This window comes from Bubalus kerabau, chromosome 22 (genome assembly GCF_029407905.1).
Source record: "Bubalus kerabau isolate K-KA32 ecotype Philippines breed swamp buffalo chromosome 22, PCC_UOA_SB_1v2, whole genome shotgun sequence".
NCBI classification, from domain to species: Eukaryota; Metazoa; Chordata; class Mammalia; order Artiodactyla; family Bovidae; genus Bubalus; species Bubalus kerabau.
Genome location: NC_073645.1, coordinates 16,642,581 through 16,668,371, shown reverse-complemented (window position 1 = coordinate 16,668,371; position 25,791 = coordinate 16,642,581). Strand labels below are relative to the sequence as shown.

Genomic DNA, 25,791 nt, shown 5'->3' with positions numbered 1-25,791 from the left:
TTCTGCGTGTGGCTGTGTCTTGGCTTCTGGATTAAGGCAGCCAGTGTAAGAGTCCAGTGAGAGTCCATTTACATCAGAAGTCCTCATTTCAAAGACTGGAATCTACCATTAAGCTGCTGCTGCTGCTGCTAAGTCGCTTCAGTCATGTCCGACTCTGTGCGACCCCATAGACGGCAGCCCACTAGGCTCCTCTGTCCCTGGGATTCTCCAGGCAAGAATACTGGAGTGGGCTGCCATTTCCTTCTCCAACAACCTGATTTCTAATATTATAGATTAGTTTTGTCTGGTTTTCAACAGGGCTTGAAAAAGCATGGACTCATATAGTTTATACTCTTTTGGGTCTGACTTCTTTCATCAGGTTTATTGAATTCATTCATATCATCCAGTATTCCAAAGTGTGACTATTCTGCAGTTTATTTTTACTATGCATTTTACTGTTGATGGCACTTGGATTGTTCCCAGTTGGGGACTGTTAATACTTAACGCTACTATGAATATTCTAGTACATGCATCTTCATGGATATATTTTCACATTTCTGATGAATATACAGCTAAAGCTGGAATTGCTGGGTCATAACATACACATATGTATAGCTTTTGTAGATACTAGTAAATGGTTTTCCATGCCTATTTGTCTGCCCTCATACCATTAACATATTATCTCAATTACTAAAGCTTAATAGTAACTTTTAATATTTGGTAGTGGGAATTTCCTGACAGTCCAGACATTAGGACTCTGTACTCTCACTGCTGAGGGCCTGGGTTCAATCCCTGTTCAAAGAACTAAGATTCCACAAGCCTTGTGGTACAGCAGGAAAAAAAAAAAGGAAAGAAAAAAACAAGAAGAAAAGAAAAAATTTGGTAGTGTAAATGTTCCAGATTCTGTTTCAAGATTGGCTTGGGTATTCCTGGCCCTTTGCATTTTCATTTAAATTTTATAACAGCTTGTCATAGCTCACCAATTCCAACTCCCTTTTAATTCACAGGCTTCTCCTTCCTCTCTTTATTTTGCAATTTATTTGTAGAAGAAATAAATCATTTGTTGTATGATGTTCCGTTCAGTTCAGTTGCTCAGTTGTGTCCAACTCTTTGCCACCCCATGAATCGCAGCACGCCAGGCCTCCCTGTCCATCACCAACTCCCAGAGTTCACTCAGACTCATGTCCATCGAGTCAGTGATGCCATCCAGCCATCTCATCCTCTGTCGTCCCCTTCTCCTCCTGCCCCCAATCCCTCCCAGCATCAGTCTTTTCCAATGAGTTAACTCTTCGCATGAGGTGGCCAAAGTACTGGAGTGTCAGCTTTAGCATCTTTCCTTCCAAAGAAATCCCAGGGCTGATCTCCTTCAGAATGGACTGGTTGGATCTCTTTGCAGTCCAAGGGACTCTCAAGAGTCTTCTCCAACACCACAGTTCAAAAGCATCAATTCTTTGGTGCTCAGCTTTCTTCACAGTCCAACTCTCACATCCATACATGACCACAGGAAAAACCATAGCTTTGACTAGACGGACCTTTGTTGGCAAGGTAATGTCTCTGCTTTTGAATATGCTATCTAGGTTGGTCATAACCTTTCTTCCAAGGAGTAAGCGTCTTTTATTTTCATGGCCGCAATCACCATCTGCAGTGATTTTGGAGCCCCCAAAAATAAAGTCTGACACTTTGTGATGTTGCAAACATTCTAAACTTTGCCAATTATATCTTTATGGTGTGATTTAACAGATTTGTCCCCTGTATTTCGTATAAATTGTAGTTACACCTAGAGGCTTAATAAGATTCAGCAAACATGCATTTGACAAACATTGTGTAAGGATGTGCTTGCTGCCAGGCGAGATACAAAAATGACTAAGAAACCATTCCCAATCTTTTGCTTCTTACACATGTGGAAGATTAAGATTCAAGTAAGTGCCCTTAGGGAGTAGTTATTTCCAGTAGGGTATGTGAAGAATGGAACTGAAGGAAAGTTTTGTAAAGGCATTGCCTTTTCAGCAGGGGTTGAAAGAGCACTGACAAGTTCATATTGTTGTAAGCATCAGTTGGAGGTTTCCCAGGTGACTCAGTGGTAAAGAATCTGCCTGCCAATGCAGGAGATGGGAGTTCGATCCTTGGGTTGGGAAGATCTCCTGGAGAAGGAAATGGCAACAACCCACTCCAGCATTCTTGCCTGGGAAATCCCATGGACAGAGGAGCCTGCTGGGCTGCAGTCCATGTGGCTGCAAAACAGTCGGACACAACTGAGCAACTAAACAACAACAAAGCATCAGTTACCTGTGACAGTTGTGTGATTTGGAGTTGGTGAACAGGCAGGGGTTCTCCTTCCTCTCTTTATTTTGAGGCCAAAAGACATGGCTGTGTCCTAAACCCAGTAGCCTGTAAATGTTAACATTATTTGGAAAAAAGTGTCTTTGCAGATGTAATTAAGTTAAGGATGAGATAGGATCATCCTGGATTACCTTGCTGTGCCCTAAATCCAATGACAAATGTCCTATTAAGAGACCAAAGAAAAGACACACAGAGGAGAAGACAATGTAAAGATGCTTATTGGAGTAACAGGGCCTGAAGCCAAGGAGGTTGAAAGAGGCAAAGAACAGATTCTCCCCTAAGGCTGTAGGGAGTGCCACCCTGCCAACATCTTAATTTTGGCCTTCTGGCCTCCAGACTGTGAAAGAATACATTTCTGTTGTTTTAAGCCACTAAACTGGTGGTAATTTGTTATGGCAGCCACCAGAAACTAAAACAGATGGGCTGGAAGGAGAATGTAACATTGTGAAATTGTACCTTACAGCACTAGGAGGGCTTCGTCCTTTCTGCTACCTCAGTTTTCATCCCTCCCGGGTTTACCTTTAGCTGAAACTATATGGTAAAAAAAGATGCCCAAGAACCTCACTGATGAACTATCCACTTAAGGGATCCTTCTCCCGATTCCCCTTAGAAGCAATAATAGGATTCAGAACACTGTTTTTGGCTGCAGTCTCGGGTCTGCCACATCAGGAACCTAAAAGCACTTAAGTTAGGGAAGTGTCTGTGTTTGTGTTTCAGTCTCTCAGTTGCTTCCAACTCTTTGTGATCCCAAGGACTCTACCCCACTAGGCTCCTCTGTCCATGGAATTTTTCCAGGCAAGAATTCTGGAGCAGGCTATCCTTACCTCCTCCAGGGGATCTTCCCCACCCAGGGGAAGATCCTCCTCACCTCTCCTGCAGCTCCTGAACTGTCAGGATTCTTTATTTTGCTGGGGGAAGGAGGGTGAGGGGCGGGGGTGGGGGGTCAGGGGGTGCTCTGTGCTGGGTCTTCACAGCTGAGCCAGCTTTTCTCTGGGTGGGGCAGGGGGTGGCGCTACTCTCTAGTTGCCGTCTGCGGTCTTATTGCAGTGGCTTCTCGTTGCAGACCAAGGGGTCTAGGGCACCGTGGGCTCAGGAGTTGCCATTCCCGGGCTCTAGAGCACAGGCTCAATAGTTGTGACACTAGGGATTAGCTGCGCCCCAATATTCGTGATCCTCTCCCATCAGGGATGGAACCCATTTCTCCTGCATTGGCAGGCGATTCTTTGCCACTGGGTCACCTGGGAAGCCCCAAGTTAGGGAACTGCTAGCCTTAATTGCGCTTTTCTTAAACACACACACACACACACACACACACACACACAACCCTGTAAAATAACGTAAAGGAAAGTTAAATTCATAACAACAATTACCTTGTTCTTGGATGCAAAACATCATAAAGCCATGGAGAAAAAAGTCTTACAAATAGTGCCTGAAATACACTGGATACTAGTAGTACTACCCATACTTTTTTTTTTTTAATGTAGTAGTAGTACAGAGTGGTAGTTTTTATTCTGGATTTGTAAATCCAGGAAGGCCTTGTTTTGCGGTGGCCGGTCCCATGTCCACCTAGGTCTTGAAAAGGTTGCTAGTTTCCCAGGGTGGAAACTCCCCCCAGGTCCCGGCCTCTCTCGGGGACTCTCGCGTTTAATTTCTCCCCAGTCCCCTACCCCACCGTCCACGTCCCCATCGCGCTCTAGAGGGAGCCCGAGGGCCGCGCGCCAGTCGCCGATTCATTTTGTGGGAGGTCGCCTCGCCGGCGGACCTTGTTCCAACACCTGCACCGCCGGGACCGACAGCCAATGGGGGCGCCTTCGCAAACATGGCCCCTTGTGCCCTCACAGTATTCGTGAGTCCCCTGCCCCCGGCTAACACAGACCAGATACACATAGCCGCTCTCACGCGTGAAACCGGCGTGACCCAGAAGGGTCCCTCCTCGCTCGGGGAGGCCTGGTGGCCCGGCTCCCGCAGCTCCCCGGCTACATTCCGTCCCTCCAGTCAGCCGGTGTCTTGGCCGCCCGCGGTTCCACGCCTTGTCGGGCTCCAGAGAAAACCCGGAGAGGCGGCCGCTCGGAGGCTCCCGGGAGGCGGCGCGGCGCGGCAGGCTGAGCATGCGCAGTGAGCGAGGCCGGCTCGGCGCAAGAAGGAAGCGTTCGCTGTGATCCCGGCGGCTTCGCTGGGGTATGCGGTACCGGCTAGCGTGGCTGCTGCACCCCGCGCTGCCCAGCACCTTCCGTTCGGTCCTCGGCGCCCGCCTGCCGCCCTCGGAGCGCCTCTGTGGGTAAGCCGAGCGGAGCGCCCGGGCCCTCGGGGCCCGCAGGTCACGGTGGTTTGGAGCTCGGGTTGCAAAGTGGTGATTCAGCACTTAAAGCCGCCGCTGCCGCCTCCCTTCACGCCGCGGATCCCGGCGGCCTGGGGCCCGGGCGGCCGCGCCAAGGCCGCCCGGGACCCGGAAGGGCGGCTCGCGGGGCGGCAGCGAGGAGCCTTGCCCGGGAGAGAAGGGCGTCCCTCAGGCGGTGAGGACGGACGGAGGCTGTGACCCGGGTCACCCGGCGTGTGTCACAAGTGCGGGGTGAGCGGGGCACGGGCGCGGACAGTCACCTCGGCCCGCTCCCGGGAGCCGCACCGGGCCGGGCCACTCTCGGGGGAAGTCTGCCTGTAAGGGGCCAGGAACCCGAGGCGGACTGTTCCTGGCCCTGGGGTAAAGGATACGAGTCTGGAGACCCCGCTTCTCACCTTCCTCTAAGCTCCGCTTTTTCCTGTGCGGACTGAGTTTCCACTCCCGTTTGGAAATGCCAGCCCTGGGAAGTGTAAAAGTTTGCTTGCCTCAGCCTTAGCGAGCAGCCGAGTGTTGGCTTTCCTGTGGGGGTACTGCGGGAGCCGAGAGACACCCTGGAAGCCTTTACAGTGGCTCCCCCGCTTTACACCTGAGACCACCGAGGCCCAGAGAGATTGTGTGATTTCCCCACAGATGCAGAGCATGTGGCAAAAACCAGGACTGGGACGCAGGTTTCTGCCATCCGGTGGCGTGCTCTCTCCACATGACTGTTCTGTGTATACTAGAAATTTTCAGCGTTGTAGCGAACGCTGAATAATACCCTTTACTGTGAATAAAGGGAAATTGCCAAAGATGGGCAGTATTGTCTTGCCCTACTTAGATACACTATTTGAACTCCTCCTCTGGTTTAAAAAATACCCTGAATCTACTAAATGCAGGGCACATTGATGATCCTCTGTGTAATGAACGTGGCCTGCCTTCAAAGTGATTGGAAAGGATTGAGATGCCACGAGAGTATAGCCAGTAAAAAGGGGTGTACTTGAGAGGGTCAGAAGACTGGGCAGTGTGTTTGAGGAGCACGATTGCGGGGCAAAGATGGGGCGGTCTGGGCTGGCCTTTGAAGGAACGGTGCGTGGGGATGAGTGTAATCTTTCCTGGGCGTGCAGGTTTGTCTGTGTTGGGAGCACAATGAGCAGATTAGTCAGAGCCTAAAGAATTTCCTTCGGGGAATTAGGAGGAAACAAGTACTGTGCTATAAAAGTAGAATGATGTTAGCCTGGCTTTTGGATTTGAGTTGGGCTCTTTCTAGCGAATAAAAGGTAGGGAGCCCTTAAGAGTTTTTGAGGTGGGAAGGGATCTTCATGAAGACTGCTAGTTTAGGATTTAATTTGGTGGCTGTGTGCAGGATTGTAAGGAAGTTGAAACTGGTTGGGACTTAGTCTTTACTGCCTGAACTAGGAGAGCAATAATGGTTCTAAAGGAGGCCAAATGCAAATGAAGAATCTGTGGAACTTTTCCCTCTTCTGTTTCCCACTACACCACAGATTCCACTACAACATACAGAAAGATCCCTGAGTTGAGAGAGGGAAGTGGGGATGCTGAACATAGGCAGGGTACCTCCCTGGGCCTCCTACGTGTAAGAACACGTCTTAAAATTATTGCTGATAGGTTCTACAGAATTTGTGATTTTTAAAGAAAGCATCAGTTTTAAGTTTACACAACTACAAAGTTTGCAAGTTCTACATATAATTCGATTTTCTTTGTTTTTTTCTCCTCGTGTTCTTCACTTTCACTGATGAAGCCCAGGGCATGGGTTGAAGAACCAGAACTTCAAAATAAAGTGGTTTTCAGAGAGGGAAATTGGAGACTCAAAGCACAATCATTGAGATTATCCATCTAGAAAGCTTTTCACTAAAAATTACTGGCTGAGGCTAGTAAGGAAAATGCAGGTCCAATCAAAGGGGTCATGGTGTAGTTCTAGGAAGGAACATACTAACATCTGAAGTTATCATATATTTAAATCTTAAGAAAGGTAATCAATCCTACTTTGCATAATAGGAATGTGTTAAAAAATATGGTTATATAGCTGTTTCCTGGAAGAACTGGGATTTAACCCATGTCTGTATGGTGCCAGAGCATGAGCTCTGAACTGTTATTTTATTCTGCCTCTGAACTGTTGTAGTATTCGAGAAGACTCTTGAGAGTCCTTTGGACAGCAGGCAGATCAAACCAGTCAGTCCTAAAGGAAATCAACCCTGAATATTCCTTGGAAGGATTGATGCGAAGCTCCAATACTTTGGCCACCTGATGCGAAGAACTGACTCATTGGAAAGACCCTGATGCTGGGAAAGATTGAAGGCAGGTGAAGAAGGGGGCGACAGAGGAGGAGATGGTTGGATGGCAGCACTGACTCAATGGGCATGAGTTTGACCAAACTCCAGGAGATAGTGAAGGACAGGGAAGCCTGGTGTGCTGCAGTCCTTGGGGTCTCAAAGAGTCGGACACTACTTAGCGACTGAACAACAATTGCCAACGTTTGGCCATTTCTTTTCTGTTCTAACCTCTTTAGAAAGAGGTCGTCTTAAGGCATTTGTATAAGATCAATTCATTTAGAAAGCAGCCTCATTGTTCCTTTTGTAGCCGTATTGGGTAAGTTGGGACTCTGCCAAATCATCTTAACCTGGGGGAACCTGCAGGTCTTAGCCCGGTCACTGGCAACCACTTGAAACACCTGAGCATCAATCATCTCACTTTACCAGTAGCTCTATTTGCATTTCTTTGTTCTACAGGCTTAAGAAACAGTGGTATGCCAGGTGGGACTACCTATTGAGATTCAGACTTTTAAACCACTTTCAACCAAAACAGTGGCTTTTTAACAGTTTAAAAGGACAGGATGCCCTTGAATATCTTTAGCCACACACTTAAAAAGTTACATTCTACTGCCTGCCTTAAAGGTTAGAGTTGGGGATGGTCTCATTAGGTAGTAATGTGGGGAGCAGAAACTCAGTATATGTTTCCTTGAGAATTGGCATCCTTTCCATTTTTTGTTTGGTATTTTAGTCTCCTAAACCAGGTACCACAGGCTCAGCCTACCTTTCAGCCAGGATGATAAGGCTAAAGCACTCTCCTTCCATAGCGTTAGCTCCTTTAAGGTATGCTGGGTTCTGGAGGCTTGGGTAGGGTATTCCTAATTAGCTTGTTTTTGCCCTCACTCTTTTCTGTCTGTTCATTCAGCCTTACTGAAGTATCAGTATTCTGTAGTGATCATTCATTGTGCTCAGTGCTGTGGGGATCCAGGGACAGCTGATAAATTCTGTCCTCAAGGAGCGTTCGGTCAAATTGGATTGAGTAGTTTCACTCCTTCACCTCTGACATTTTACAGAACATCTCTACTTTTGTATTCTGTTCCTTCTTTCAGTTTATTTTGAAAAGCAACTCAGTATTATTATAACAGTATTCTTTTAAAATGGTACTTGTAAAATTCTTGTAGAATTAAAAGCCATAACAGCTTTTATTCCTCCCAAAGAACTATGTATTAAGTATTTTCTCTTTGCCTATTAAGAATATGTTGCTTAAAAAGAAGTGTGACTCAACAAGCTGTTCCCTGAGGGAAGCTATCACACTGCCTGACTTTTATCCCATGAATGAATCAGTGGTCTTCCTTCAAAACTGGTTTTCTCTGTTGATTTTCCTAGTTTTGCATATGTTGGTGTCATCATTTCCCTAGTTTACCTTGAAAATTGGAGTAATCTTTGAATCTCTTTCCCCTTCACTGCCTATTCCCAAGATCAGAGTCTCGAATCTTTCATCCTAAAGTATCTTGGAGTAAACTTTATTATCCATCAGAATCGTAGTTCAGGCCATACTAAATCTTCTGTGACGTCTCACAGCTACAGGTTTTATAACTGATTTTTTTCCCAGCCTCCTGTCTATTAGTTGATCCTTATCGTCATATTAGTCCTACTAATATACCACTTTTCCCATGCTATTGACTTGTTTAGACACCACCAGTGGTTCTGCCCTATTTCAAGATGAAGTCCAAACTTCTTTTTTTTGCTTTAAATCCAAACTTCCTGACCCAGCATTTAAGCATCTCATAGCTGGCTTTAGCCCAACTTTTCCACCTAACTTCACTCGTCTCCAGTCAGACTCACTAATTCACTGATTCTTGGACGTGACATGTTCATGACTATTCTAGAATGTCCTTCCCTCTTTTCTTTATATGACTAAATCTCTCCTCCTTTTTAGACACTATAGAGGTCACATAGTTATCTTTCCTTTTTCTGAACTTAATGATTTTAAGATGTTTTGAAATATTCATTTGACATTTAACCATATACTGCCTCATTTATATACTCTTTTAATTATTTAATATTATACATGTCAGAGTATATAGGATGAAAAAGAACAACAAAATGAATACCTGTGTACTCACCATCCAGTTAAGGAGATTTCAGTAACTTTGAAGCCCTCTGTGCTCACCTCCCATGAAGAGATGATGTTATCCTATATTTGGATAATCATTCCTTGATTTTTCTTTATTGTTTTAGTAATTTTAATATATCCCTTAACAGTGCATTGTTTCGTTTTGTCTGCTTTTGACCTTTATGGAAAAGTTTCTTCTCTGAGTTACTTCTTTTCGTTTAACCTTGTTTCTGAGATTTATGTGTTCAGTGTTGAAAGACAATCTTACGTGAATATGTCACTAATTATTTTTCTATTCTGTTGTTGATGGAGGTTTGGGTTTCTTTTTTTAAATTTCCTATCACAGTATGTGGTAGGCTTAACCCAGTACCCAGTCCTCTCTGCCCACATTCACTAGGACGCTCATCCAGTCACACGTGCATGCTTTATCCCATTTGTGGCCGCTAACCGCATGTGCTTATTTAAATGTAAATTAACTAAAATGAACGATTCTGTTCCTTGATCACCCTGTCCACATTTCAAGTCATAAATGTCTTGTGGCTGCCATATGGAGCAGTGCAGATACGGAACATACCCATCATCACAGAAGTTTCATGAAACTGGCCTGATGTGTATTTGGACAATTGTCAAATATATATCTCTAGCCAGAACCTCTCCCCTGAATTTCAGATTGAGGTAATAAATTTCCCACTTGACATTTTCCTTTGGATGTCTGATATACATCCTAAACTGATCATACCCCAAACCTGTCTCCAAATCTTCTACCTCAAAACCTGCTCCTGCCACAGTTCTCTCCCTTATCTCAGTTAAAGACATCTCTGCTCTTCCACTTGTTTAGGACCAGCAACTTGGAATCATCCTAAACTACTTCTTTTTTCCCATGTCCCTTATCCAGTCAGCCTGTATATCCATATTTAGACTCTTCTCACTGCCTGCACCCTTTTACCCGAATTACTATAATAGCCTCTTAACTAGTTTCCTTGCTTCTGCACTTGCCATTCTCCATGTAGCCTGCTCTTGTCACCACTGGCAGCATGATCTTTCTGCCAAGTCATATATCTTTGCTAGGGAATATAGGAAAGTGTGTAGTTGATCCCCATTTTGTTCAGATTTAAAGTCCTTTTAATGGTCAAGAAAGTCCTGTGGGGGCTGGTCTTTCGATACCTCTCTGATCTTTTTCCCAAAATGCTCTCACTTCATCCAGTCACACCAGCCTCCTTGCTTCACTCCATCTTGCTCAGATTATTTGCACTGTTGTCCTGCCCAGAATGCTCGTGTACCAGTGAGATGACAGTGGGCTTCACAGAGAAAAAGGTATTTGAGCAAATGTCTTTGAAGGAAATATAAAATTTGGATGAACACAGAAGGGAAAGAGAGAGAATATTTTAGATAGAAGGAATGGTATTAGCAGAGGCTCAGAAGTATATTGTCCAGTTCACGGTATAATCAAGGGATGATGAGATTTTATCCTAAAGGAAATAGAGAGCTTCAGATCCTTTTGAATAGTAGAGTGACATATGTAAGCTGTGTTTTTGGATGATTAATCTGGCTGTTTTGGGAAGCACAGTTGAAATGCAGGCAGAGATCGACAAAGGATAAAGAAGTAGTGCAAATAACAAGGAAAGGAGAGTGTCTGCAGAAGATAAGTGTGAAAGAAGATGCAGCAACTTTGATTGGGTATGGGAGGAGATGGAGGAATCAAAGAGGCCTAAGAACTTGGGCCTGAGTAACTTTGAAATTAGCTAGGAGGGAGCACCATACATGCTAAGTCACTTCAGTTGTGTCCAGCTCTTTGCGACTCCAACTGTAGCCCGCCAGGCTCCTCTGTCCATGGAATTCTCCAGGCAAGAATACTGGAGTGGATTGCTACACCCTCCTCCAAGGGATCTTCCTGTCCCAGGGATCGAACCCGTGTCTGTTATGTCTCCTGCACTGGCAGCAGGTTCTTTACCACTAGCACCACCTGAGTGGGGCTTCCCAGGTGGCTCAGCGGTAAAGAATCTGCCTGCCAACTAGAAGATGCAGGTTCGATCGTTGTGTCAGGAAGATCCCCTGGAAAAGGAAATGGCAACCCACTCCAGTATTCTTGCCTAGAGAATCCCATGGACAGGGGAACCTGGTGGGCTACAGTCCATGGGGTCCCAAAGAGTTGGACATGACTTAGCAACTAAACAACCATTTATTTGTTGGATGAATTTGACAGGGACCTGGGCTTCTGGAAATAGGAAGCCCTAGTGATAAATGTTGGAGAAGGCAATGGCACCCTACTCCAGTACTCTTGCCTGGAAAATCCCATGGGCAGAGGAGCCTGGTAGGCTGCAGTCCATGGGGTCGCGAAGAGTCAGACACGACTGAGCAACATCACTTTCACTTTTCACTTTCATGCATTGGAGAAGGAAATGGCAACCCACTCCAGTGTTCTTGCCTGGAGAACCCCAGGGGCGGGGGAGCCTGGAGGGCTGCCGTCTATGGGGTCGCACAGAGTCGGACACGACTGAAGAGACTTAGCAGCAGCAGCAGCAGTGATAAATGTAATTCAGCTTTTGCTTACAATTCGCCATTTCTGTACTCTAAATGTCAGTGTAGCCGGTAACTAGTATTTGTGTGTGTGTGTGTTTCTTATTATAAAGAAATTAGAGGCTGTAGTGTATTTCCAAGATTTCTTCCTGGTCTGAGTTATTCAAAGGGACAAAGTTGGCTTCAAAAGAAATAGGACATGAGACAGCACTGCTGCTGCTGCTGCTAAGTCGCTTCAGTCGCGTCCAACTCTGTGCGACCCCATAGACGGCAGCCCACCAGGCTCCCCCGTCCCTGGGATTCTCCAGGCAAGAACACTGGAGTGGGTTGCCAGTTCCTTCTCCAATGCATGAAAGTGAAAAGTGAAAGTGAAGTCGCTCAGTTGTGTCCGACTCTTCTCGACCCCATGGACTGCAGCCTACATGGCTCCTCTGTCCATGGGATTTTCCAGGCAGGAGTACTGGAGTGGGGTGCCATTGCCTTCTCCATGAGACAGCACAGTGTGGTGGAAAAGAGCTCTACTTACAAAGGCTTAATTCAACTGGATTCTAGTCTTGGTTTGCCATGAGCTTGGCTGTGTGATTGTGGGTTGGACCTGATCATCTTTAAAGTTCCTGCTAACTACATGAATCTGAGACCTCATGCTGATAAAGCTCTAATCTCTGTTAGAACCTCAGAAGGAATTTTGCCTTGCTCTCTAGCCGTGCCTTGGAGAAGGCAATGGCAACCCACTCCAGTGTTCTTGCCTGGAGAATCCTAGGGACGGAGGAGCCTGGTGGGCTGCCGTCTATGGGGTCGCACAGAGTCGGACACGACTGAAGCGACTTAGCAGCAGCAGCAGCTAGCTGTGCCTTGGATCTGAGAATAAGCAGGTTCTCATAATCATTTGAAATCATCATGCTGGTATAATTGAATTGCTGGCAGTAGAGATTGTATTGTTTTATGAAGTGATGTATAATAAATAATATTCCTTTGACAACTCATATGTATCAGCATTTGTAATCAATTGGTGCTCTTAATTGTTTTAAAAGTATCTCTAGTTTCCTTTGTAGTATAACAGTAAAGTCTCAAGATCAGTTTATGAGGAAGGTAATAATGCCTTTTTTTGTATGTAATTTATTTTATTTTTAAAATTTTTATTGAAGTGTAGTTGCTTTACAGATAATACTTCTTATTTTGGAGATTTCTGTCACAGAAATCCAAGTTCACTTGCAACAGTAACTGGATAAAAAATGTCCAGCAATTCAGTGGCCAGCATAATGGGCCCTGCAACTCATTTTTTTTTTTTTTTTTTCTGTCTACAAAAGAAAATGGCTTGTGGGGCAAGCCTAGCGTATAACTGACTTTCTTAAGGAATGAGCTTCTAGATTCAGTACTTGAACTGTTGATTTCTTTTTCTTTTTGAAGAGCACATGACATACTACATGCACGTTAAACATCAAACATCCTGGCTTTTAAGGAAAAATATAATGAATCTATTTAATAGCTAGTTTAAAAAATTTTATATTTATCGAAGTAATACAGGCAGTTTTTAAGAGTTTGATAGTACTAAAAGGTTTACAGCAAAAATTAGCAGTTCCCTTCTCTTACCCCGTCCCTTAATTTCTGTTCCCCATAGGCAACCACATTCAACTCTTTAAGCTTTTTATTTTGAATTTTATTTTAATATTTTCAAAGAATATGCTAATACTGTTATTCTTTGATTTCTTAATTTTAGAAATTATCTGTTGATTTGTTTTACAATAGATGGAGATTTAATTTTTTTTTTTGGCCTCACCCTGAAGCTTGTAGGATCTTAGTTCCCCAACCAGAGATTGAACTTGGGCCCTTGTCAGTGAAAGCGCAGAGTCCTAACCACTGGACGGCCAGGGAATTCCCTAGATCAAGATTTAACTCTCTTCCCTTATCCATCCTTCTCACAAGTTATATCACAAATTTTGGATATAGTAGCCTTCTGTATTTACATTATTATGACTTTGCAAATATTATTCACTACCAGGCTAAATAGTGTTAAATTCTTTTTCTTGTTCATATTCTTTGTCGTTACCTTTTGTCAGTTTTTGTTTACCTATAATATTCCTGCTTCTCAGTTGCTCCCACAGCCACTTAGTACAATTTCCTACATGACCAAACTTATTAAATGATCTATTGATTCCATGTTTTTCCTTTGGAGGCTTTCCTTCTGGACACTGTCCCTTCAGCAGCAGTCTGGACTAGTTTTGCTCCAGGCCTTTAGCAAAGTGGTTGCCTGGAATTTCCCTTTGTTTCTCTCCTGTACGGTATCTATTTCCTGAATCTCATAATTTGTTCTATCTTGGTTTGCTTCTTCATTCAAAAGATACCTGGAGTATTTGAAACATGTATTCTAGTAACTACTTGAGAAAGAGAGCATGTACAAGATAACTTTTTAAAAGATCTAATGATTTCCTAAACTGAAAAGCATAGATCTGAGTTTTAGTATGAATCTACATATCTGTAGAATAAATCTACAGAGATGAGAGAGGATCTGAATGGCTTTCACTCTTCCATCTGGCTCTAGAGTTGTAGAATTCTGAATACTTGAGAATTAAATGATTTTACAGATTATTTAGCAAATGATTAAAGCAACAAATTTTTGAAGAGACCCTTTGTGGAACTTTGACAAGAAAAGACGTAAAACTTCTTTTTTTCTCCTTTCTTTCAATTGTTCTTTGCAGACTTCCACTATATTTATTTATTTTTAGCTTTATGAGATATAATTAACATACAGAATGGTGTAAGTCTTAGGTATACAGCATAATGATTTGACTTACATATATCTTTAAATGATTACTACAGTAAGTATACTGAACATCCATCATTTCATATAAATCCAGAATTAAAGAAATAGGAAAGAATATTTTTCCTGTGATGTGAATGCTTAGGGTTTACTCTTAAAACTTTCACATATAGCATTCACTTCAGTTCAGTCGCTCAGTCGTGTCTGACTCTTTGCGACCCCATGAACCGCAGCTTGCCAGGCCTCCCTGTCCATCACCAATTCCCGGAGTCCACCGAAACCCATGTCCATTGTGTTGGTGATGCCATCCAACCATCTCATCCTCTCTCGTCCCCTTCTCCTCCTGCCTTCAATCTTTCCCAGCATCAGGGTCTTTTCCAATGAGTCAGCTCTCCACATCAGGTGGCCAAAGTATTGGAGTTTCAGCTTCAACATCAGTCCCTCCAATGAACACCCAGGACTGAACTCCTTAAGGATGGACTGGTTGGATCTCCTTGCAGTCCAAGGAACTCTCAAAAGTCTTCTCCAACACCACAGTTCAAAAGCATCAATTCTTTGGTGCTCAGCTTTCTTTATAGTCCAACTCTCACATCCATACATGACTACTGGAAAAACCATAGTCTTGACTAGATGGACCTTTGTTGGCAAAGTAATGTCTCTGCCTTTTAATATGCTGTCTAAGTTGGTCATAACTTTCCTTCCAAGGAGCAAGCGTCTTTTAATTTCATGGCTGCAATCACCATCCTCAGTGATTTTGGAGCCCAGAAAAATAAAATCAGCCACTGTTTCCACTGTTTTCCCATCTATTTGCCATAAAGTGATGGGATCGGATGCCATGATCTTAGTTTTCTGAATGTTGAGCTTTAAGCCAACTTTTTCACTCTCCTCTTTCACTTTCATCAAGAGGCTCTTTAGTTCCTCTTCACTTTCTGCCATAAGGGTGGTGTCATCTGCGTATCAGTTGTTATTGATATTTCTCCCAGCAGTCTTGATTCCAGCTTGTGCTTCCTCCAGCCCAGTGTTCCTCCTGATGTACTCTGCATATACGTTAAATAAGCAGGATGACAATATACAGCCTTAACATACTCCTTTTCCTATTTGGAACCAGTCTGTTGTTCCATGTCCAGTTCTAACTGTTGCTTCCTGACCTGCATACAGGTTTCTCAAGAGGCAGGTCAGGTGGTCTGGTATGCCCATCTCTTTCAGAATTTTCCACCTTTTATTGTGGAAAGGCTTTGGCATAGTCAATAAAGCAGAAATAGATGTTTTCTGGAACTCTCTCGCTTTTTCGATGATCCAGCAGATGTTGGCAATTTGATCTCTGGTTCCTCTGCCGTTTCTAAAACCAGCTTGAACATCTGGAAGTTCACGGTTCACATATTGCTGAAGCCTGGCTTGGAGAATTTTGAGCATTACCTTACTAGCATGTGAGATGAGTGCAATTGTGCGGTAGTTTGAGGATTCTTTGGCATTGCCTTTCTTTGGGATGGGAATGAAAACTGACCTTTTGCAGTCCTGTGGCCACTGCTGAGTTTTCCAAATTTGCTGGCATATTGAGTGCAGCACTTTCACAGCATCATCTTTCAGGATATGAAATAGCTGAACTGGAATTCCATCACCTCCACTAGCTTTGTTTGCAGTGATATGCTTCCTAAGGCCCACCCGACTTTACATTCCAGGATGTCCGGCTCTAGGTGAGTGTGAGTGATCACACCATCGTGCTTATCTGGATCGTGAAGATCTTTTTTGTAAAGTTTTTCTGTGTATTCTTGCCACCTCTTCTTAATATCTTCTGCTTCTGTTAGGTCCATACCATTTCTGTCCTTTATTGAGCCCATCTTTGCATGAAATGTTCCCTTGGTATCTCTAATTTTCTTGAAGAGATCTCTAGTCTTTCCCATTCTATTGTTTTCCTCTATTTCTTTGCATTGATCGCTGAGGAAGGCTTTCTTATTTCTCCTTGCTAGTCTTTGGAACTCTGCATTCAAATGGGTATATCTTTCCTTTTCTCCTTTGCTTTTCACTTCTCTTCTTTTCACAGCTGTTTGTAGGGCCTCCTCAGACAGCCATTTTGCTTTTTTGTTTCTTTTTCTTGGGGATGGTCTTGCTCCCTGTCTCCTGTACAATGTCATAAACCTCCATCCATAGTTCATCAGGCACTCTGTCTACCAGATCTAGTCCCTTAAATCTATTTCTCACTTCCACTGTATAGTCATAAGGGATTTGATTTAGGTCCTACCTGAATGGTCTAGTGGTTTTCCCCAGTTTCTTAAATTTAAGTCTGAATTTGGCAATAAGGAGTTTATGCTCTGAGCCACAGTTTGCTCCCGGTCTTATTTTTGCTGACTGTGTAGAGCTTCTCCATCTTTGGCTGCAAAGGATATAATCAGTCTGATTTCAGTGTTGACCATCTGGTGATGTTCATGTGTAGCATAGAACAGTGTTAATTATATTTATCATGCTGTAAATTATACTCCTAGTACCCATTTATCTCATAACTGGAATGTGTACCTTTTGACTATCTTCATACAATTCCTCCTTCCCCCATCCCTCTGCCTCTAGTTACCACAAATCTGATCTCCTTATCTATAAGTTTGTTTGTTTTTGAAATGTAATTGATCTCAAACGCTGTTAGTTGCTGTTTCTCAACATTATAAATTGATATTTCTATACATTTTAAATGATCATCACAGTAAGTGTAGTTACCATCTCTCATACAAAGATAGTACATAATTATTGAGTATATTCCCCACACTGTACATTACATACCCATGACTCATTTATTTTACAACTGGGAATTTGTGCCTCTTAAATCTCCCTCACTTATCTCTCTTTTCCCCACCGACCTGTTTGTTCTCTATATCTGTGATTCTGTTTCTGATTGTTCATTTGTTTTGTTTTTAAGATTCCACATCCAAATGAGATCATATAGTATTTGTCTTTCTCTCTGACTTATTTTGCTTAATGTAATACTGTCTAGGTCCACCCATGTTGTTGCAAATGACAAGATTTTATTCTTTTTTATATAGTTGAGTGATATTCCATTGTGTGGGATATACACACACATATACATTTATTTCTCATATCTTCTTTATTCATCTATTGATGTGTACTTAGATTACTTCATAACTTGGCTATTGTAAATTGTTTTATAATGAAATGATACATTCAATAAGGGATTACTATCCAAAATGTAGAAAGAACTCATACAACTCAACATCAAAATATGCAACCTGATCAAAAAATGGGCAGAGAATCTAATAGATACTTTTCCAAAGAAGACACAAAGATGGCCAACAGGCACATGAAAAGATGCTCATTGTCACTAATCATCAGGAATGCAAATCAGAACCACAATGAGGTATCACCTCAGATCTGTCAAGATGACTGTCATCAAAAAGGCAATAAAAAATGTTAGGATGTGGAGAAAAGACCCCTCATACACGGTTGGTGGAAATTAAATTGGTGTAGCCACTTTTAGCATCCACCAGTGGATCTTTGCAACACGTATTACTGTAGTTAATGGTAATTATTTCCCTCTTTATTTATTAATTAAAATTGTGTGAGAAATAACTTTCTCCCTCCTTCGTTCACTTATTTATTCATTTTTATCAGTATGGATTCAGATATTTGTTCTATTGGTTAACATTCACTGCTCCCATTATTTGTTACACAAATTGTTCTAGCTTTGGCCATTAGGAGCATCTTTGGGTTGGTTACTGTGTACTTTCAATAAGCTCCCATCTTTTTTAGAGAACTTCTTTACTTCTGGCTCCACAAGATGTTTCAGGCTCATCTTGTATTTTCTTTGCCCTAGCCCTGAGGTCAACTGCTTGTTTCCTTTTGTTTGAAAATGATGTTTAAGGATCACAATCTGGGCATTAGATGTAGTTACAGTCACTGAGGTGTTACTGCTTTTAGTGGATAGTCTAGCTACCCCCATACATACACGTATTTATATTTCTAAATCTGTTAGTATCCCAAGTCATGAGTTTGTGTTGATATCTTTGATTCTGATTTAGTATTACAAAGCTTATTTTAGTCTTTTCTTTTTCCTTATTTAGAATTTCTTCTTCTGACATTAAGTATACTGAATTTCATTATCTACAATTTGTTTACTTATTTGATCAGTTCTGGTATACATACAAGGTACTTTGATAATTGCTAACCCATACCTCTGTAGGAAACACTTTTGATAACTATATCATAACATTTACATACAGTTCTTTCTATTTGTATCCAATCAAAATACTATTTCCCAATTAGTTGTTAGTTTATTTCTTTCCCACCCTTTTCAGTATAATTATGTTAATTTCTTATACAGCTAGTTTCTCTCTTTAGTATTTTTATTTTATTTTATTTAGTATTATTATTTTGCACATTCACATTGACTGATTTAATGGCTTGTTTTTATTGCAAAATATATATATATTATGACTTACCATTTTAACCATTTTTAAGTGTGCAGTTCAGTGGCACTAACTGTATCACATCAGTGTAATTACTTTGTTTGCAACCATCACAACCCTCCATCTCCAGAACTTTTTCATTTTCCCAAACTGAAACTCTATCCGACAGACTCCCAATTCCCCCTTCCCTTCAGCCCCTGGTGACCAGGATTCTGACTTCTGTCTCTGCCTCTGACTATATCACATGTAAGTGGAATCAGACAGTCTTTGTCTTTTTGTGACTAGTTTGCTTCACTTAACATAACGTCTTCAAGATTCATTCATGTTGAGATTGTGTAAACTGTACTTGTCAGAGTCCCTCTTGATAATATCAAGAGGAAATTCTTGATATTATCACTGCCACTAAGGGGCCCTGAGACGGGGACTCTTGACTTCTCTGCTCCTCTTGAACCAGAATAATTTTGTTTTATGAATTCTATAAGATTTCAGTAGAGGAAAGCATATTTTTTAAAAATAGTTTAAGAATCACATTATGAATAGTATTCAAGCCTCTATTTTAATACTTGGTGATCAGGTACTTCTAACAGGACCTGGTCAGTGAATGAACATGTTCTAACTGTTCATTAGTTACATAAGCGTTGGTAACTGTCCTTAGGCCTTCCACCATTAGACTTAGTTTTGCCTGCTGAGGCAACACAATGTGGGTTCACTCGTTTTCCTAACAGCCTTGAATATTTGAACATTGCTTTTATGGACTGGTGATGGTATTGTGAAAGAGTCCATTCTGATACAGATCCTTTGGGGACTGGGCGAGAATGCAGATAATTATTCTTTGGCTTGTGTTGCTTTTGGGATTCTGGAACCACAAGACCTGGACTCTGCCATTTACCTCTGTGTGACCTGGTAATCATTATTGCCCTATTCAAGCACTTCTCCTCAGCAGCAGAATGAGGACAATAATAATATTTATCTCACAAGTTTGTGGTGAGAATGAAATGAGGAAATGCATGTAGTGTGTATGTCTTCATCATATAGTTAAGTGTTCAGTGCACGCAAACTAATGACAATAACAATGCAACCAGTGCTATGAAGAGCAGAAGTGTTATGTATTTATTTTATTTTTGAATGCAACAGCAGGGCTATTATTTCAAAGTTGTAGGCAGCCACCTAGATGGGGCTTGACGGAGAAGTCTTTTTTTAAGTCTGTATCTAAATAGAATCAGTGTATTAAAAAACAGAGACATCACTTTGCAGACAAAGGTCCATATTGTCAAAGCTATGGTTTTTCCAGTAGTCATGTGTGGATGTGAGGGCTGGGCCATATAAAAGGCTGAGAACTGAAGAACTGATGCTTTCCAATTGTGGTGCCAGAGAAGACTCTTGAGAGTCCCTTGGGCTGCAGGATCAAACCAGTCAATCCTACAGGACGTCAGCCCTGAATATTCATTGGAAGGACTGATGCTGAAGCTCCAATACTTTGGCTACCTGATGTGAAGAGTTGACTCACTGGAAAAGGCCTTGATGCTGGAAAAGATTGATGGCAAAATGAGAAGGAGCGGCAGAGGATAAAATTAGATAGCATCACTGATTCAATGGACATGAATTTGTTCAGACTTCAGGAGATAGTGAAGGACAGGGGAGGCTGCCGGGCTATAGTCCATGGGGTCACAAAGGGTCAGACATGACTTAGCGACTGAACATCCACAGCAAACCCATTCAAGTCCACTGAGTTTTATCTCTTCAAAGATTCTTTCTTTACTGAGCTACAAGTATTCAATACAAAGAATAAAGACGACTTAATAGTCTACTATCCAGAGATAGGACTTCCCTGGTAGCTCAGATGGTAAAGAATCCACCTGCAATGCAGGAGATGGTTCAATCCCTGGGTTTGGGAAGATGCCCTGGAGGAGGACATGGCATCCAATCCAGTATTCTTGCCTGGAGAATCCGCATGGATAGAGCAGCCTGGCAGGCTGCAGTCCATGGGGTCGCAGAGTCGGACATGACTGAGACTAAGCACATCCATAGATAACCTTACTGAACGTTTCTGTGGGTATCATTCCAGGGATTTAGTCACTGTACATAAGTTAAGCGTTTTAACTTAATGGAGTGGTTGAGAAGAGCATGGTGTTGTGATGTCTAAAGACTTGGGTTTGAATCTTGGTCTTTTTATTTAATGACTGTGTTGCTGCTGCTGTGGCTGCTAAGTCGCTTCAGTTGTGTCCGACTTTGTGCGACCCCATAGATGGCAGCCCACCAGGCTCCCCCATCACTGGGATTCTCCAGGCAAAAACTGTGTGGCCCTAGCCAAATAATGTGAATAATGGGATCTACCTAAGGCGTTTGTTAAAGGTATAATTCCCATAAAGAATTTGTACTGTGTAAAATATTGACTGAGCATCAGTAAGAGACTGTCCCAGTGCCCTGGCTGTGCTTCTTTTAAGGCAGATCCTATTACTTGTGCCTTTTCATAGTGTTCATTGGGTTCAAATCGGGAAAGGAGTACGTCAAGGCTGTATGTTGTCACCCTGCTTATTTAACTTCTGTGCAGAGTACATCATGTGAAATTCTGGGCTGGATGAAGCACAAGCTGGAATCAAGATTGCTGGGAGAGATATCAGTAACATCAGATATTGCGGATGACACCACCCTTATGGCAGAAAGCAAAGAACTAAAGAGCCTCTTGATGAAAGTGAAAGAGGAGAGTGAAAAAGTTGGCTTAAAGCTCAACATTCAGAAAACTAGATCATGGCATCCCATCCCATCACTTCATAGCAAATAGATGGGGAAACAATGGAAACAGTGAGAGACTTTATTTTGGGGACTCCAAAATCACTGCAGATGATGACTGCAGCCATGAAATTAAAAGACACTTACTCCTTGGACGAAAAGCTATGACCAACCTAGACAGCATATGAAAAAGCAGAGACATTACTTTGCCAACAAAGGTCCGTTTAGTCAAGGCTATGGTTTTTCCAGTAGTCATGTATGGATGTGAGAGTTGGACTATAAAGAAAGCTGAGTGCCGAAGGATTGATGCTTTTGAACTGTGGTGTTGGAGAAGACTCTTGAGAGTCCCTTGGAGTGCAAGGAGATCCAACCAGTCCATCCTAAAGGAGATCAGTCCTGAATATTCATGGGAAGGACTGATCTTGAAGCTGAAACTCCAATACTTTGGTCACCTGATGTGAAGAACTGACTCACTGGAAAAGACCCTGATGCTGGGAAAAATTGAAGGTGGGAGGAGAAAGGGATAATAGAGGATAAAATGGCTGGATGGCATCACTGACCCGATGGACATGAGTTTGAGTGAGCTCCGGGAGTTGGTGATGGACAGGGAAGCCTGGTGTGCTGCAGTCCATGGGTTCACAAAGAGTCAGACAACTGAGTGACTGAACTGAATTACTTGTACACTGGATTGCTCACTCAAGGACAAGGTTTCTACAGACTTCTCTCTTTCTCCTTCATAATCAGTGCCCCCCCCCCCTTCATTTAAGCCCTTTCTGATTTAGACCTTTAAAAATAAGTATGTGAGAGTTTAAGGCATAGAGTTTTTTGTGTTTTGATGAGGTTGTCTCCTGGTTTTAAGTGGATTAAATTGGTTGCAGTTACACATTGTTTTTGGATGATCAGGTCAGAACTATGAACTCGGTCTTTCATCCTTAGCACTGTTGACATTTTGGGTGGGGTAGTTTGGACATGAGCATTATCCTGTACATTGTAGAATACTTGGCAGCATCCCTTGCCATCCCTAGTTGCCAGTTGCAGCCTTCCACTGTGACAGTTCAGTTATGACACATTGCTGAATGTCTCCTTGGTGAGCAAGTGGTTCTGTTGAGAACCATTGATTATAAACAGTGGCTTGCCTATAGTGATTATAAAGGGATAATTATTTACCTGTTTTTCTGGTGGTCTTATAAGGTGACATCCTCTTACCAGGCTGTCAGGGAGATGACAATATACAGCTGGAATTTGCATGAACATCTGTTAAGAATGTTAATAATAACATGGTGGTCTATTAGCTTCTTACCACCCTAGGAACACAATAATGGTGATTATAAGGTTACCGTTTTGGGTGTCTACTATGTACCAGACACTGCCTGAGAGTCGTTTGTTTATATCTGTTGTACAGGAGAAAAGCTCTACAGGCTGTCCAAGGCTGATGCAGCTTTAGGGGCCTCTGTCAAGTTCGTGCACCCACATGAACATTTCACATGACCCTTGACCGGCAGTACCAGATGAGGCCCCGAAGCCCTGTTTGACCAATAAAGTGCAGTCGGATCCAGGATCTGAGCAGCAAAGGGGTCGTTTGGTAAAGGTGAGGGTATATAATTACTGAACACTGTCTGGAAGTGGTCACTGAGTCAGTATAAGCATAGAGAATCATACAGAGGCAGAGGACAGGTGAAGCTTTCTGAACCAGCATTATCTGAAGAAGGCAGGACTGTCTTTCTGTCAGATTCAGGGTGTACATCTTGGTGGAACTGAGTCCCCATGAGATACACCACTCTGTAGAATGTGAGTGTTTGTAGTTTGCTTTCCTCGGAAGGCTGTCTTGAGAGAATTAGTTAGTTACAGGTTATAACTCTTCCTGACTGATTTGAATTAATCTTTAGAGAACATGTAGGGATCTCTGAGCTGTCCGTCCTTTTCTGAGGAGGATGATCCATACGTAAGATTAATTCTGAGTTTGAAGAAGTGTTCACTTTATACAGTATCCTTTTCTGTTTGTTTTAAATTAAAGAACCCATCTACTTCAAATCCAGCATTCGAAGTAGTTGTTCAGTATAAATGTTGAAAATTATTGATAAGAGAATTTATTTATTCAAAGTTTAATCATTTTGCTTTTATTTGGATTGCACTTACTGCTTGTCACTATTCATTATTGGGAGTGTCAAATTTTATTTTTAAATCTTCTCTGGGGTCTAAAGTAATTACCAAAAGCTAGCTTTCAAAGCAGACATAGTGAGTAAGCATTTGTTAAAAAATGTAATATATTTTATTGTTGACTCTGTTAACTGATGTTGTGCTTTACCTCGATCTCCTAGTTGTTGTGGCCTAGATGACATCAACAGAAATAATTGTCTCAGGACACACCTGAGAAGGTTTAGGTAATTATTATGTTAATTGAACTATTATTTCTTATGGGCCTTCTTAGTTTAGCACCTGTTCGATACGGATAGCTACTTCTCAGTCTCAAGTGGTACTATTTCCAAGATGACTTTTGGTGATCTTTCCAGCCTTGAGTAATTCATGTATCTCCCTTCTCTTTTATTTTACTGTTTTATGGTATTTTAAAAAATTCTATTTTAGCTTTTAATTGAAATATATCATAAGTGTTCAGCTTGATGAATTTTAACAAACTGAATATACCTGTATAGCCACCATGATCAGCATCTCTGAAGCACCACTCATTTTTTCTTCTATTCACTACCCCTTACCCTCAAGGGCAGCCACCATCCTGACATAAAGGCATAGCTTGATTTTACTTCTTGCACTTTAAGTGGGAGAAAAAAGTATTTACTCTTTAGCATCTAACTTAATTCACTCAACTTTGCATTGTGTGCTAGTTGCTCAGTTGTTTCTGACTCTTTACAACCCATGGACTATATGTAACCTGCCAGGCTCCTCTGTCCATGGGATTTTCTAGGCAACAATACTGGAGTAGGTTACCGTTTGCTTCTCCAGAGGATATTCCTGACCCAGGAATGGAATCCATGTCTCCTGTGTCTCCTGCATTGGCAGGTGGACTCTTTACCACTGTGCCATCAGGGAAGCCCAACCTTACATTAGTGAGATTTGTTCTTACTTTTTTGTTCTTCATTCTAGATTATTCGTTTTCACTGTTGTATGCTATTGTGTGAACATACCACAGTTTATCTGTTCATCGCTGATGGACATATGATCTTTTCCAGTTTTGGCTCTTATAGATAGTATTGCCATGAACGTATGCATGCATTTCTTTGGGGGCATATATCGAATACATGAATTGTTAGGTCATATTGTCAGTATATACTACACCATTCTTTGAAAATGGTTGTGCCAATTTGCATCCCCACTGGTAGCGTATTAAGAGTTTGGATTACCCTCTGACTTCTCTGTCACTGGTATTTTTTAACCCTTTTCATTTTAGCCATTCTGGTTGGTATGTAGTGTTATCTTCGAAAATTTCCTCTGGCAAAAATCAGCTGTGAATTTGAGGCATCTTGAGGCTTTAATATGTCAAACCAAGCTCACGCACGTCCCAGAGCCTCATTTGTTTCTCTTCCCCAAGTAGAGTCCTTCTTGAGTCAAGCATGATCTTGAGACTGTCCTCAGAATTAGCAGATACCTCCAGAGAAGAAAGGTGAGGATGTTCTGCTTACCTCAGAGGTCCCTCCCCTCTGGAACTGCAGTTCAGCCAATCCTCCCTGCTTCCACAACTCTCTAACATCTTTGGAAATACGATTTTGTAGTTTTTGTGGCTTTTTGTAGTTACTGAAGCTGAATTAGTTTGCTGTGACCTATTATATCCTACCCAGAAATGGAAATTGTCAGTAGGTTCTTGGGATTTTCTGTGTGCTCAACCATGTCACCTGTAATGTTAGTTTTTTTGCCCCTTCCTTTCTCATCTTTTTTTCCCCCCTTGCATTATCAGAACTGGTCATAATTACCGGTACAGTGTTTAATAGATGAGGTGATAGTGGCATCTTATTGTAGGGGTGGAAAATGAATACATTATTTTACCATTGAGTATGATAATTACTGTAGTTTTTCTTGATTTTTTTTTTTTTTAAGATGAAGGGATTCTCTTCTCTTTCTAGTTTGCTGACGTTTTAAAAAAAATATAAATGGCTATTGAATACTTTTTCTGCTTCTACCAAGATGATTACATGATTTTCTCCTTTTTTTCCCCTATTCCCATGGCTGAATGTATGCTTCTGAAAAATAAGTTACCCATAACCTTACCACATCTACTGTAATATTATCTTCATATTCCCTTTCATCCATGAGACAGTTCTATTCAGAGAGACAGCTCTCTTTAAACCTGCTGTACATTTAAGCCTGCCATACATCTTCCATTTTATTTTTCATTAGCAAAGCAGATA

At 42.1% G+C, this 25,791-nt stretch overlaps 1 protein-coding gene across 6 annotated transcripts in view; it reads left to right on the top strand.

Moving 5' to 3' along the window:
* Window positions 1–4,458: 4,458 nt before the first annotated feature.
* The window catches only part of IDE (insulin degrading enzyme), a 95,673-nt gene continuing 74,340 nt past the window's right edge, over window positions 4,459–25,791 (top strand). For 4 of the 6 annotated variants that reach the window (XR_008707151.1, XM_055560571.1, XM_055560570.1 and 1 more), the window contains exon 1: window positions 4,459–4,597. Coding sequence is in view for 2 of the 6 variants with exons in the window: in XM_055560571.1 (XP_055416546.1) it covers window positions 4,500–4,597 (98 nt within the window). In the remaining 4 variants the exon portion in view is untranslated. Of the gene's footprint in view, window positions 4,598–22,835; window positions 23,022–25,791 lie in introns of all 6 variants that reach the window. The other 2 variants (XM_055560572.1, XM_055560573.1) reach the window with 1 other exon arrangement.